The 15,682-nt window shown below is 35.1% G+C and overlaps 1 protein-coding gene across 5 annotated transcripts; it reads right to left on the reverse strand.

Annotated features, from left to right (window-relative positions):
* Positions 1-272: 272 nt before the first annotated feature.
* On the reverse strand, positions 273-14,642 carry nap1l4b (nucleosome assembly protein 1-like 4b). Of its 5 annotated transcripts, none has more exons than XM_048184385.1 (15): positions 14,531-14,642; positions 13,211-13,258; positions 12,578-12,674; positions 11,575-11,716; positions 9,061-9,147; positions 8,847-8,975; positions 8,513-8,584; positions 8,190-8,329; positions 7,954-8,099; positions 4,401-4,420; positions 4,000-4,119; positions 3,842-3,877; positions 3,702-3,749; positions 3,457-3,494; positions 273-1,733 (listed from the first exon to the last, which is right to left on the reverse strand). In XM_048184385.1, the coding sequence occupies exons 2-14, from the start codon at positions 13,233-13,235 to the stop codon at positions 3,492-3,494; spliced, it is 1,065 nt and encodes a 354-aa protein (XP_048040342.1). In that variant the 5' UTR covers positions 13,236-13,258; positions 14,531-14,642; the 3' UTR covers positions 273-1,733; positions 3,457-3,491. The 5 variants fall into 5 exon arrangements, with proteins under 5 accessions (XP_048040342.1, XP_048040340.1, XP_048040339.1 ...); XM_048184383.1 differs by having other exon boundaries at positions 3,702-3,764; XM_048184382.1 differs by lacking the exon at positions 3,457-3,494.
* Between the last annotated feature and the right edge of the window lie 1,040 nt (positions 14,643-15,682).

A 15,682-nucleotide genomic window follows, 5' to 3' on the forward strand; every position in this document is an offset into this window, starting at 1 on the left:
CCTATTATACACTGAGCAGAAACAAAGGTGGACTGGAAACAATCAATCCCAAAGCATGGACCTTTCACATCAACAAAGAACAATGTAAATCTTGTAAAAGTTTCACATTTTTGCTGTTGGATTGAGCTTAACTTGTATTGAACTTGAAATATTCCTTCAAAATAAAGTGTATTCTTTAGTATTAATTTCCGTCAAATTATTTTGAATGAAACGCAGACCTGAAACACTTTGACAAAGAAATGGTTATCGTAAAGGGAAATCAGATCACTCTCTTTGGCAATAAACATGTTTAATTATTTTCTTTTTAGTAAGTGCTTGGGCAGTACAGCAAAAGCATTTTTAAAATGCTAAAAGGGGCTATAATCAACTGGGTACAGTACATACATCAGCAAAACATATTCTCTTAGGGATCCACCAAGAAGCACAAGACCAACACAGAGTTCAAAACAATAATAAAAAGATGGGAAAAAAGATATATAAATAACTCTGTAATAACTAAAAGACTTTTACAAGACAAAAGAGAACATTAAGCAAGTTAGATATCAACAGTTTCACAATGCTGGATACTCGCACACTGTCATATTGGCATAAAAAACCCTGAGTAACCTATGAGATAAAGTCACAAAATAAATTATTCAGTCAACTTTGGGGTGTGATGTTGTATCTCAGAAAACGGCCTTGAGAATGTGATCACATAAAACATGTGACTTTCAGGACATGTAATCATCTGCAGTTCACTCAGAATTCAGTGACCATTGGCAGTGGACTTTCGCCCTATCGTCTTTGTCTACTACATATCTAAATTGAGCAATTCCAGCATTATGGATATAACTTAGACTTAGGTACATATAAACAAAATTAGACTGCATCAATTAAGTATATAGGTACTTAAAGTAGTGGAGTGCAGGAATTCATTTTTTTTAAATTATGATCTTCAACAGAAAGATAAAAATGTCAGTAAAGAAGCCGGATATGATTAAACACAACTACTTGACGCCTGCAAGGTATCATCGATACATTAGTTGGTTTGGTTAGCTAGCTAGCAACTGTCCACACATTTCCATAAATAAATAAGTGCATAAACATGCTGTTTTGTTCAAAAAGTACATAAATAGATATATGCTGTGTAAAAAAAGGTTATGCCCATGACACAGAACACTTCAAAATTGAGAAAAGAAACTATTTGTTAAATACAAACAACCTTGACAAAGGTTACATGTGCACAGGAAGTTAGAATACAATCCCATTTATTTCAATTCAGGTTTAAAATTTCACCTGTGTGAATGTGAAGACACAATGCTTGCAAGTTAAACAAAAATGCAAGACTGTGCAAGTCAACTTTTTTTCTTTTTTTTTTTTGGCTATGCAACAGCATGTCTGAAGTCATTATGTCTGTAAATGCCTAAATCATGAATTAAAAAATAGTTTTATGAAATATATATATATTTCACTCTGAGGCAGACTGTAATGTGGAATTGCCCAATTTATCTATACTGTTTGTTGTTATAGCAAGTGAAATTTAAAGTAAGCTAATTCTGCTGGATTAAACAAAAAACAACAACAAAAAAAAAAACTTGTTTTCCAATGTACTGCATCATCATGTTTTGTTTTGTTGGACGGTGTGCTCGGCAGAGATTGTATGCAGCACTACAGAGCTGATGGGGTTTGACAGTGGCAGGAGTGAGCGCTCCAAACTACTGTTGTTTGCACTCTGCAGGCTGAGGATCCCCGGGCTAGAAAAGAGATAAAAGATAGGGACGGAGGAGAAAGAGAATTTTTTATTCAATAACTTAATACGGTATCTGTAAGTTGAGGCAGGAAGAGTGCAGGAGAAAGAGAAAGGGAGATATATCTTCATCACAGAAGAGTGGCTAATGAAAGCACATTTACACTGACACATCTCTCTAGGCATCTGTAGGATCAACAATGTGAATGCAGTCATTAATTAAGATAAAAGTAAGAAGGAATCTAAAGTGAATCACCACTCTTTTGTATTGCAGATACATCACTATCACTAAATGGGAGAAAGCGTGTTTCACCACAGCCCGATCCACCGGAAGAAAAAGTGTTGTCTGAAGCAGTTGTTTTGCATTACGGGTCCTATGATAAATATCCCTTCAACTTTTGAGAAAAAAAAAAAAAAAAAAAGGTTGATTTATTAAGAAAAAAAAACCCTCAAAACTTCCTCTCCCATGCAGGGAGACCACTAATAAACTGCTAAAACTCATTCTGAAATCCTTCAGTTTCTGTCTCTATAAGCCTAAAATATTAACATGACCACCCACATTTACACAGCATTCCTTTGGTCCATCCAGTCATGGCGAAGTGACTGAAATGGTCAAGAAAAACAGGTTGACTAACATTATAAGTGGACCATAGGGAAAAAAAAAAGAAAAAAAGAAAAGAATGTACACTACTGTTCAAGATAATGTTAAGCTAATGTTTTTAAAGTTTCTTAAGCTCACAAAGTCTGCATTTATTTGATCAAAAATACAGTAAAAACTGTAATATTGTACAATTTTAAATAACTGTTTTCAATATTATTGTATTTTAAAGTGTAATTTATTACTATGATGGCAAAGCTTAATTTTCAGCTGCCATTACTCCAGTCTCCTGTGTCACATGATCAAAGTCCCTTTCAAGCAAGTCATTTCACTCGGCGGCCATCTTTGAAATGCCTCTCGGACAGCTATTTTAGTCATGCAAGTGCAGCTCCATAGCAGCTCAATAGCAACTGGTGCATCTAAAGACACAATGACTTTAGTAATTAACTCTTTTATTTAGAAGGCGGGGCTTATTCTGCCATATTGCATGTTGCACTTTCTCCAATTCATAGTAATACGAGTGGCACCATATTTGTATATATCAAGTCTTTGACATCCTTCAGAAATCATTCTAATATGCTGATTTGGTGCTTAAGAAAAAATTTATCTCAAACATTTGAACAGTAGTGTATGATATGATCCCTTTAATATATGACATAAGACAAGAAACACCAAAACTGAAGCACTCGAGGATCAGGGTCTAATGTCAGCTTAGACCTCAAGTCTGTGCTTTGTGGTATAGTATCACCTTGAATAGGTGGATGTGAAATAAGTTAGAGAAAGATATTATGGTATTCAAAAAAGGATGGCACAAATCTGAGCTGGAAATGTTCTTGATCTACTAAAAACCATCAAAAAGTATTAAGCAAGATCGTGGTGAAAAAAAAAAGACTACATGGAGCAAAATAGATGTCCCAAATTCTCTAATACAGCAGTCGTGATATTGTCCTCTTCTCTGTTCTTTTACAGTCATGTTTGGGCAAGGCCTTAATAATATGATATGAAATGAGTGGCTAAATATTATGTTACAGGGTTGCTGTGGGGATGGGATAGCAGACGTAAAAAGAGGGATGAGGCCGAGGGGGATATGAAGGCAAAAGGTTAAAATGGACTCATGACATTTCTCTCTTACCTAGAAATGTATGAGGTGAGAATGACTTATGCCTGTCACTAGGGCAGAACAGGAGGTAGAAAACAACCACAATCATCATTAATCATCAAACATGCAAATAGACCACAAACATTCATCCAAAGAAAAAAAACAGAACAGAAAATTAAGTTACAGAGAGTGAGGAATGCTGAACAAAGAGACAATGCAGCAATTCCTTTTCAAATTCAACTAATTCAGATCAAGTTATAATCTAAATCCGAACTGACCTTGGAATCTCCCTCCTCTTCATCGTCCTCATCCTCCTCATCTTGGTCCTTTTCACAAAACATCTTTTATTTAGTTGTGAAGTTTTATAAAATACTGATTGCTCCATTTATCTTCAACACCATGTATATGGTGAACTCACCTCCTCTTCACCCTCATCCAGTTCCTCCTCCTCAAACTGCATCGGCAGACACAAACAAATGAATGAATGAAAGTATATTATAAATGAATGCACACTGGAACTACTCTGCGGAACCACAGACATCGTAAGACAAGAAACCGTTGTTTGAAAATACGTACACTTTCATCATCCTCCAGAGCTTCTCCTGTGAAATACAAAACTGCTCTCGGAACGATTCTTTCCCTGAAGAAATGACCAATTTCAAAATCTGTGGCTAAGGTGTACTCTGAATCCTCATCCTGTTGAACACAAAGGAATTATATCAACTGCTCAGATCAACTGAAAAAAATAAGTCTGATTATTATATCTAGATCTCTGGAATGATTCTCTAAACTTTCAAAGTAAACTAACCACTCGTGTCTATCAGAAGGCATGATAGTGGATAAGGCAGGCAACGTCATATTTTTCAGACTACAAAACCCTCAATTCACATATAATTGGTATCACACAAACTAAATGCCTAGATAAAACTAAACAGGATGAGCTAAAACCAGAAAGAATAAAGAAACAAGATACTCACCAACTCTTTATCTGGTGAAACTAAAACAGAAAAAAAAAATATTGGTGACTTCATGTGATTGAAAAAAGTAAACCTGTAGTATGTAAAACATCTGAACGACAGAATATAAATATTAATCTGAGAATTACTTAAAGGATTAGTCCACTTTTAAATACACTTTTCCTGATAAATTTACTCACCCCCCTGTCATCCAAGATGTTCATGTCTTTCTTTCGTCAGTCGAAAAGAAATGAAGGTTTTTGAGGAAAACATTCCAGGATTTTTCTCCTTACAGTGGATTTCAATGGCTACCAACAGATTGAAGGTCAAAATTACAGTTTCAGTGCAGCTTCAAGGGCTTTACACGATCCCAGATGAGAAATAAGGGTCTTATCTAGTGAATCGATCGGTCATTTTCGAAAAAAAAATACAACCGTTTATGCTTTATAAACAAAATATCGCCTTGAACGTACTTTCCACTTCCGCATTCTTCAACGCTTACGCTGAATGTTCTACGCCTTCCCTATTCTACTTACGGAACGAACGTGGCGCCAGTTTCGCTTTTTTCCGTAACTTGAATAGGGAAGGCGTAGGACATTCAGCGTAAGCGTTATGAAGAATGCGGAAGCAGAAAGTACGTTCAAGGCGATATTTTGTTTATAAAGCATAAACGGTTGTATTTTTTTCGAAAATGACCGATCGATTCGCTAGATAAGACCCTTATTCATCGTCTGGGATCGTTTAAAGCCCTTGAAGCTGCACTGAAATTGTAATTTTGACCTTCAACCTGTTGGTAGCCATTGAAATCCACTGTAAGGAGAATAATCCTGGAATGTTTTCCTCAAAAACCTTCATTTCTTTTCAACTGACGAAAGAAAGACCTGAACATCTTGGATGACATGGGGGTGAGTAAATTTATCAGGAAAAGTGTATTTAAAAGTGGACTAATCCTTTAATGCAAACCACCGGCTCACTGGAACAAAGTGTACAATCAAAATTTAAGAGGGCTTATGCAACACTATGGCCTGGTTTCACAGACAAGGCTTAGATTAAGATTACTCTAGCTTGAACTAAATTACTCTTTTCTTAGAATTCAGCTTGATTCCTCTTAGTTCAATTAGGGCATTTAAGTAACTTTTTTTAAAACATGCCTTAGAAAAAAAAAAACATTACTGGTGTGCTTCTTGAGACAAAACAATGGTACTGACATATTTTAAGATTTCAGTTAAAACAGCTCAAACATGCATTTTAGTCTGGGACTTTAAGCCTTAACTGTGAAACCGGGGATATAGCTGTAAATAATGTTAATTCAGAATAAAGTGAAAATGAGATATAACAAGGAACCTAAAGAAACAGTAACACCTAAACTAAACTCAGTTAAAGAACCATACTGAAACTTATCGTGACATCACACAGTGGTGATCATACAGGGAGTGCAGAATTATTAGGCAAGTTGATTTTCTGATCATATTTTTTTCCCAAGCACATTTTACCAATTCCAATCCACATCAATCTTAATAACTACTATTAATATTGTTTTTAATCATTTATAAGTGATATATAATTGTTCATGAAGGCTGGAAATGAAAAATGCCTTATATTCAGGTGTGCAGAATTATTAGGCAAGTTTTCTTTTACAGGCAAAATGAGCCAAAAAAGAGATTTAACTCAGACTGAAAAGTCAAAAATTATTAAATACTCATGAGAAGGACGCAATACTAATGCAATACTAGAAATTGCAAAGTTAAAGCATGACCAAGGGACAGCAAAATGCTCATTGGGTCAGCGGGGTCAGACAAAAACAGGTGGAAAAGAAAAGACACGTTAACTGCAAAATAATTAAGAATTAAGGTGAAGAATTAAGTGTGAAACCATCAGGAACCCTTTAGTCTCCAGCGCCACCATTTTCCAGAGCTGCAACCTACCTGGAGTCTCCAGAAGTGCAAGGTGTTAGGATCTCAGAGACTTAGGTTAGCTAAAGAATCCTAAAAAATGACCTGCACTTGATAAGAATCACAAGCTGAAGTGTTATAAAATACATGAAGACTGGGTTTTAATAGGGCTTATAGACAGACAGCTTGAGAATGACTCCTGATGGACCAGCACCACATCCTCTTGTACCACTGTTTGAAGAATTTATCCAGAATCTGGCAGTAAGGTGTTTGAGTTCACTTTTAGTCCATCTCTTATCCTGAAATGTCTGTCTTGCAGAGATGGACTAAAAATGATCTTCCAAAACTTACTGCCAGATTCTGGAAGATAAATTCTTCAAACGGTGGTACAAGAGGATGTGGTGCTGGTCCTTCAGGAGTCACTCTCAAGCTGTCTGTTTATAAGGCCTATAAAAACCCAGTCTTCATGTATTTTATAACACTTCAGCTTGTGATTCTTATCAAGTGCGGGTCATTTTTTAGGATTCTTTAGCTAACCTAAGTCTCTGAGATCCTGAGACCTTGCACTTCTGGAGACTCCAGGTAGGTTTCAGTTCTGGAAAATGGTGGCGCTGGAGACTAAAGGGTTCCTGATGGTTTCACACATAATTCTTAATTATTTTGCAGTTAACGTGTCTTTTCTTTTCCACCTGTTTTTGTCTGACCCCGCTGACCCAATGAGCATTTTGCTGTCCCTTGGTCATGCTTTAACTTTGCAATTTCTAGTATTGCATTAGTATTGCGTCCTTCTCATGAGTATTTAATAATTTTTGACTTTTCAGTCTGAGTTAAATCTCTTTTTTGGCTCATTTTGCCTGTAAAAGAAAACTTGCCTAATAATTCTGCACAACTGAATATAAGGCATTTTTCATTTCCAGCCTTCATGAACAATTATATATCACTTATAAATGATTAAAAACAATATTAATAGTAGTTATTAAGATTGATGTGGATTGGAATTGGTAAAATGTGCTTGGGAAAAAAATATGATCAGAAAATCAACTTGCCTAATAATTCTGCACTCCCTGTATTTACTTCCTCTGCCTTATGCCTCACCGCAAAATGACATCATCACGGTGTGGCTCCCGCGTGCGTTGAATGCAAGGGACCCCATTTTGCGTAGCAGAGCAGGAATGTCTATACTGGCAAATTTATGAATCCAAAGAAGCTTTTGATGTGAAGTTCAAACTCCATCAGGTGCTTTTTCACACTTTGAGGCCCTTTTTGAGTCTAAGGCTCTTTATTTTTATTGTATGTAAAGTTTATTTTGTTGTATATAAAGTTTATTATTTAAATGTAGAATTCATTTAGATGGCATTTAAAACAATTTGCTTAAAGTTGTTTTGTATATATAGTTTGATTAATAAAAAAACAAATGCTGAAGATTTTTTTGTGGCGTAATTGAACTAATTTAATAATTGATGATCTTTAAAACGGAACTGAATCAACACTGAACTGACTTCAGCTAAACAATGACACTTTTTTCTTATTAGAGCTGTTTACAGCCGAACACTGTTTGCATCACTGATTCATTATTATCCTGTTTATCCCTGTAAAGCAGCTTTGAAACAATCTGCATTGTATAAAGTGCTATAAAAATAAAGGTGACTTATTGACATATTGATAGATGACATATTGCATACCTTTAATAGGGTTGAAAAAGTTGAAAAAGGAGTCATTGGGCACTTGTTTGGTGATGACCCTCGCTGTCCCTCTGCCTTTGTGCTTCTGCTTCTTCTTGATTGTTTTAACCGTCACATCTTTGCCCTTGTGCCAATCAATTTCACACCTGCCAACAGGAGAAATCATGAATAATGAAAAAGTGTGAAAGTCTGTTGAAGATCCGAGCAAATATTGTTTGAGATGACTAACTGCTCACCCCTCGCAGTCGATGATTTCTGGTCCCTCGAATGAAAATGGATCATCTGCATCTGGCTCCGACTTCATTTTGTAAACTTTTGTGAGGACTGTGTTGGTGAAGTATTCATTGGGTTCAAAATAGAACTCTAATGTGAAGCTCTGTTAAAAAAAAAAAAAAAAAAAAAAGATATATATATATATATATATATATATATATATTTCTGATTTTCCAGCAGTTAGCAATATGACAAAATGTCATAATATGACAAAAACACATCTAGAACATCATGTTCACAGGGTTCAATATAAAATCATCATAAACCTTTAAATTATTGTCCTTACCATAGGCTGATCAGGACCAGAAAATATCACTTTAATATCTTGAAGATGTTTAAGAATTGGTTCATCATGCTCCTGTTGAGAAAGAGCACAAGCTTTCTTTTCATTTTAAATGTGCTGGAAAAAAAGGTGTTTGAATATTACCATGTCTTTTTCATGAAAATGTATTAATATTTTTTGAATAAATAAATAACTGTATTCACATTCATAATATTAAGTTGTATATTGTCTTTCCAAGGTTACAGGGTGAGAGCAAACATTAAATAATCATTCATCAGAATAGAACAGAGAATTCAGAGAAGGTTTCTGTTGAATATCTGATGTTCTGCTGGTTCACCTGCAGCATATCGCTCAACATGTCCACACTCCGGAATATGGTGAGCCAGAACTCTGGAATTCCCTTGGGCTTCTCCTCATTAGCATCTTCTATCTTTTCCTCTATTGCCGCTTTATTCTTCAGATCTTCCTGAAAAAGAAAAGTCTGCCTTGGAGAACTGCTCTTCTGTCAGTATCAGGTCTGATTTGAATGTGAGTGGACAGATAATAATCACTGCTAATGCTGCTTCATCCTCATGGTCACTCTGCCATTCACACTCCTCATCAGTTGGTTCCACTTCTCCAGAGACGATGTTTCTTCTCTAGAAACACAAAATATCATATTACCCAGGCAGACAAATGAACGTTTGCATTCAGTTCAAGAGATTTTCTGTGCTTTAGAGTCTACAGGACACTGAGGAAGATTGTTCGGCAATAGCAGGCCAATCAGAGAAATTTATTTTGTAATTGTTTTTCTGTCTGTCATACACAAAATATATTTTTATGTAATACATAGTTATGCATTATAATATAATAAGAGAATTATATATAGGGCTGTCACAATTCCTAGATTAAATTCGAATACTCGGTTTTAAAAAATCCTTGAATGCAATTTACCTGTGTCAAGTAACCTGCAAATTACCGGAATTCCACTGACGAGAATCCATCAACCTCATTATTAGACCGTTTTTTTAAGGCTACACCATGTATTAAAACCATTAAAAACCATATTATAGCCTAGTGCTATTGTGAATTCACAAAGGCTTTGATTCAATTATAGGGTAACACTTTACAATAAGGTTCATTAGTTAATGTATTAACTAACATGAACTAACCATGAGCAATACATTTTTTACTGCATTTACTAATCTTCGTTAACGTTAGTTAATTAAAATACAGTTGTTCATTGTTTGTTCATGTTAGTTCACAGTGCATTAACTAATGTTAACAAGATTTTAATAATGTATTAGTAAATGTAGTAAATTAGTAACAAAGATTAATAAATGCTGTGTAAGTTCAGTTCATTATTAGTTCATGTAAACTAATGTAGTTAACTAATGTTAACTAATGAACTCATGCAAGTTTCTTTTCTGACAGCAAAAGGACAGCAAAATGCTCGTTGGTTCAGCAGGGTAATACAAAAACAGAACACGAAGAAAAGACACATTAACTGCAAAAAAAAGAAAAAAAAAAAAGCAGGAATTAAGGTGAAGATGTGTGAAACTATCAGGAACCCTTTAATTTTCATTGCCACCATTTACCAGAATGACAAACTACCTGGAGTCTCCAGAAGTACAAGGAGTCAGGATCTCAGAGACTTTGCTATGGTAAAGAATCCTGAAATACGATCCACATTTAATAAGAATCTGTCTATAAAACCTTCAGACAGACAGGTTGTCTATAAACAGTCTTTGTGTGTTTCACAACACTTCAGCTTGTGATTCTTATTAAGTGTGGGTCATATTTTTAAGATTCTTTACTATAGCAAAGTCTCTGAGACTTTCATTGCGATTTCAAAATAAAAGTTTAAACCCTTGGTCTGAGTTAGCATGTTTTGATGTCCATATTCAATTACAGTGGCCGTAGCATATCTATCATAAAGAAGTTGCCAAATATTAAAGATCATGTGAACATTTGAATTAAATGTCATTTGACCAATATAAAAGAGGGATTTGATCTGTTGTAAAGTGTAACAACACCAGACCGTTGGTGCTCTTTGCAGGCATTTGATATAATACATAATGTACATGAGTTGATTGTTTATATTATATTATGTATTTTAAATGTTCTTCTATAAAACCATACGAGTCATTGCTTTTGATATTTTGAACCAAATATTATTTCCTTATTGTTATTAAATATGTATTTTTAGTCATTTTAAAGATTATTGTTTGTTCAGGTCTATTTTTATTACCACAAAAATATCTGATTACTCATCAAAATAATCAACCTATTACTCGATTACCAAGATAATTGTTAGTGTCAGCCCTAATATATATAGAGATTAAAGTTGTTAAATTTCGAGAAAAATGTCGAGATAAAATGTTGAGAATAAACTCGTTAAATTACGAGAAAAAACTCGTTAAATTTCTAAAAAAAAAGTCGAGATAAAATGTTGAGAATAAACTCGTTAAATTTCGAGAAAAAAGTCGAGATAAAATGTTGAGAAAAAACGTGTTAAATTTCGAGAAAAAAGTCGAGATAAAATGTTGAGAATAAACTCGTTAAATTTCGAGAAAAAAGTCGAGATAAAATGTTAAGAATAAAGTCATTAAATTATGAGAAAAAAGTCGTTAAATTACGAATTTGTTCTCATAATTTAACAAGTTTTTTCTCATAATTTAATGACTTTATTCTCATAATTTAATGAGTTTATTCTCAACATTTTATCTCGACTTTTCTCGAAATTTAACATTTTTCTCATAATTTAACGAATTTGTTCTCGTAATTTAACGACTTTTTTCTCGTAATTTAATGACTTTATTCTCAACATTTTATCTCGACTTTTTTCTCGAAATTTAACGAGTTTTTTCTCATAATTTAACGAGTTTATTCTCAACATTTTATTTCGACTTTTTTCTCAAAATTTAACGATTTTTTTTCTCAAAATTTAACAACTTTAATCTCGACTCTCAAGATGGTTTTATTTTTTTATTATTGCTTGGTCCTAATCCTCTTCCGTATATATATATATATATATATATATCTCACAAACACACACACAATAATACATGCACACACAAACTCACTTTGTCAAATATTGGCTGATAAAGAGCGCTATACTTTCTCTCCAGCTCATGCACCTCCTTGTAAAACTTGGCTTCGATGTGCGTGCTGTTGACCTGAAGATTCTTTAAGGCATTGACTCTTCTTTTCACAGACTTTGGTAAGCTGGACAGAAGTTGGGAGTGGAAGAGAAGACAGACATTGCGTGAGCAGATGGGTGTCCAGTAATGCACAGCTGGACCGGTGCATTTCCCTGCTCTCTGGGGTCAACAGATGGGTTTGAAGTATGAGTAAGAGATACAAGATCCCTGTTCAAACCACATCGCAAAGTGTGCTTAACCTCTGAGAACTCAAGTCAGAAGCTTCATGTAAACAGCAAAGACATTATAATAAGGTTTGTGCTGCAATTGCTGAATTTGTTTTAGTCAAAGTCGACTGCTTGACTCTCTACTCAGCCCCCTTTCCACAAGCCTTATGTTTGGTCTTGCAGTGACAAATGGATTATTGCTGTTTTGTGCAAATATTGTTGTCCGTGTCATCATTTTCATGACCACTACAGCTACAGCCAAATTCAGGGAGCGAACTTAGCCTTCATGGGTGAGTGACCTCTCTCTGGGCATCCTCAAGCTGACTCAAACACACATACATGTATACACACACCATTAGGACTGCCTTCTGTGTGAGAACTCAACATGCAGAGACAGATTTTAGGTGGCAGGCAGATGGCCTGACTAGAGTTTTCCCCCTTAGACAGACGGTTATATTACACTAGCAAGGTTGTCTCTCTATGTAACATTAGAAACAATGATAATGCAATGTGCAGTTTTAAAATTCCACGCAGGAAATACGAGACACATCCAGTCAGGAAATAGCTTTAGGAAACAATAAAAACATGATGCCATGACCAGGAAAAAAAACAATGGCGTACAGAAATGTTGTTTGCTCTGTTAGTCTCTTTGGTTCCCAAGTTATAAATTTGGTTTGTAAGAAACAGTCTTAGTGTTTCACTGCCTGTGTCTTGCTTACCTGTCCATGATGGAAGCACTATGTGAGACACTGTCTATTTTGTCCTGAAGAGCTGCCAATGCCTGAGGGTTCTGCATCGCCTGGTCGCTCACCTTACCTGAAAATAACATGCCATCACCAACATAAAAAAAAAACAATGAATGCACTAAATCATTATTCATCTGTCATATGTCTCAAAGCATGTTTATTCTGCACACAGTCCAGACATCCACTTTAAAGGAAGCGTAAAATCATGTTCAGCACAGTGAAACACACCACTGTTCTTTCATATTTTATAGTTTATACTTCAATATTGCTCTCAGTAGGTTTGCAAAACTTCTTAAGAGATCCTACAAAACAATCTTTTCCATTAAATCATTGGCAGCAGAGATGTGTTGAAGCTTCATGAAACTTTTACACTGAAACATTATACTGGCTTTTGTCTGAGCAGCACCCGAATCAAAAAATAATTTACAAGACAGTCTGAGCAACGCACATAAAAACATTTTCTCTGCCAGCTCATAAATGTGTCAGTATTTCGAAATCTAAAAAGAATATATGAGGTACATCTCATCTTAAAAAAAAAAAAAAAAAAAAAAAAAAGTGAACTTGATAATAATCAAAGACAATACCAGGAATTCTTAGTTCCTTTACCTTTGGCTTCATTGTCAGCATCCATCTTGCTACCACAGCTCAAATATTCTATGAGAAACACAAAACGTACAACTTGTCTAGAAGTACAGCTTGTTTAAAAGTATATTTTTGTCTGTTGGTTAAGACGAAACTACATATTTTAATTAGCTTTACTTATATATTTTTTTAAAACAAAATGTATTAAAACGGGTGTTGCTGGGAACTGCAAAACCAAAACAACATTGTAATAAACCTAAATGACCACAGTACAGAGCCAGAAGTTAATTATTTTTTAACCATGAAAACCAATGTGGCATCCATTTGTTTCAAAATGTTTTCTTCATATTCAGTGACTTGATTTTTTATTATTATTTAAAAAAAAATAAATAAATAAATAAAACCACAAGTTACACATTTAACAAAATTTGGCATGGTAACGTTAATTCCATAGTTAATGTTGTATCATTATTATATTGATTAAGTTAATGTTACTAAAATAAAACCAATAATTTGGTATTAGAAGCCAATTATTATTATGACAACTATTAAAGATAACTTACTCTTGAGCATTATTATTAACTAAAGATTTACAAAAAGTCTTAGCTTGAAAAAGAACATTTTTACATTTTTATTTATGATTTATTTTATTGATTTATGATTTCTATTATGACTTTACTAATTTGGCGGAACCTTTGCTTTCCATAGTAAATGCTGGTAAGACAAAGCCAAATACTTCTTGTTTCAAAGAAACGATTAAATTGCAAAACTGTAATGATCAAAATCAACATATAAAAGGTACAAACAGATGTGTTTATGTTGACGCCCATCAGATACACACTGACACTCACGCTAGCAGCTAACACGCTAAACTAGCCGCATACAGATCATAACAGATTAAATCAGATCTCATAATCGCCACAAGCAGAGTTTAGCACAGGTGATGGTGGGGGTCATAACAGAGACAGAGGGCGGACGCTGGAAGATCTCCAAACGAACACTGTAGAGGGGTGAAGTGTAAATGTCACATCACTGGCTAGCAGGCTAACGGACCCTCACAAAAACACACTCCGTTTCTGAGTGTCTGCCACGGTAAACAGGTTACAGAATCAACTGGCTTGTACTGAAGCTGTAACAATTCACAATAGTGACTCGTAACTTTATCAAAACAAAGATGGCATGCAGTGAGAACACAAGCAGCACACTGATATGAGACATTTACAATCACGATAATATAATCCATTCTGTTTGATATAAACTAGACATTCATAATATATCAGGTATTTCAAAGTAAAATGCCTCGTTTTGTTCAAACATTTTATTCAGGGAGATTGCTGTTCTTACCTGAATCAGCGGGTGTTATTCAGCTGTGGACTCGGCAGTAAAGCTGAAGCGCATTGGCCAGTAATACTCCGCCCCAGCGACAGTGATGTGTTGAATCATAGACTTGAACCGATTCTTTGACATGTATTGTTCGAGAGAACCGATTCGCTGAGTCGGATTACAATCTCTAAAACATTCCAATAAAGCTGTTTATTGTAATTTAACGTGTTTTAGTTTAATTAGAACCTAAATATAATTCGCATTTACATCTCTAAATGTTTTGCAAGTTTTAATACATTTCCAGTACGTTTCTTTTGTGACATTTCTGCTATTCAAGTTCTCTTTCCAAATGCTCGTATTCGGTTCTCGGCTCATTAAAGGGATAGTTCACCCAAAAATGAAAATTTGATGTTTATCTGCTTACCCCCAGGGCATCCAAGATGTAGGTGACTTTGTTTCTTCAGTGGAACACAAATGATGACTTTTAACTCCAACCGTTGCGGTCTGTCAGTCGTATAATGTGTGTCAATGGTAACACAATCTATAAGAGTAAAAAAAACATGCACAGACAAATCCAAATTAAACCCTGCGGCTCGTGACGACACATTGATGTCCTATCACGAAACGACTGGTTTGTGTGAGAAACCGAACAGTATTTATATCATTTTTTACCTCTAATACACAACTATGTCCAACTGCCTTGAGCGCGCCGGTGCGTGAGGTGTGTACACGACTGCCGTAGTTTAAACATGGTAGTACAACAGTTGTTACACAAATGGAAGTAAACCACTAAAAAACATGGTTTTATTACATCAAAACTTTATTTTATTTTGTTTATTTTCGTAAGGGCAGCTTTACAAATAAAAAGGACACATACAAAGATCTTGTTCACATACCTATTGATATCCAGCCGAAGAGCAATCAACCATAACTTCAGGCGAGCAGGCTCAGAAGTTGGGAATACGTGGAAAGTCACCACTCCCGAATGAGTTTGCGCGAGAGAACGTAATCTTTTAGTTCTAAGTCGGTTTGAACAATCCGGATGAGCGCAAGTACCATTTTAATTAGCCGTTGTGCCTGTGTAAACAATGAGTGACGTATACACGCGAGAGATCACTTCCGGCGCTTGCGTAAACTATGCCAGTCGCGTACACACCTCATGCACCGGATGCT

This window comes from Megalobrama amblycephala, linkage group LG3, assembly GCF_018812025.1.
Source record: "Megalobrama amblycephala isolate DHTTF-2021 linkage group LG3, ASM1881202v1, whole genome shotgun sequence".
NCBI lineage: Eukaryota > Metazoa > Chordata > Actinopteri > Cypriniformes > Xenocyprididae > Megalobrama > Megalobrama amblycephala.

Excerpts from the sequence above, each read along its gene's own strand:
- nap1l4b (XM_048184381.1), bottom strand. The coding sequence starts at position 13,235 with ATGGATGCTGACAATGAAGCCAAAG. Across the intron at positions 8,100-8,189 it reads GAAATCATCGACTGCGAGGG|GTGTGAAATTGATTGGCACA; the intron begins GTGAGCAGTTAG and ends TCCTGTTGGCAG. Across the intron at positions 4,421-7,953 it reads CTTTTTCAACCCTATTAAAG|TTTCACCAGATAAAGAGTTG; the intron begins GTATGCAATATG and ends TTTCTGTTTTAG.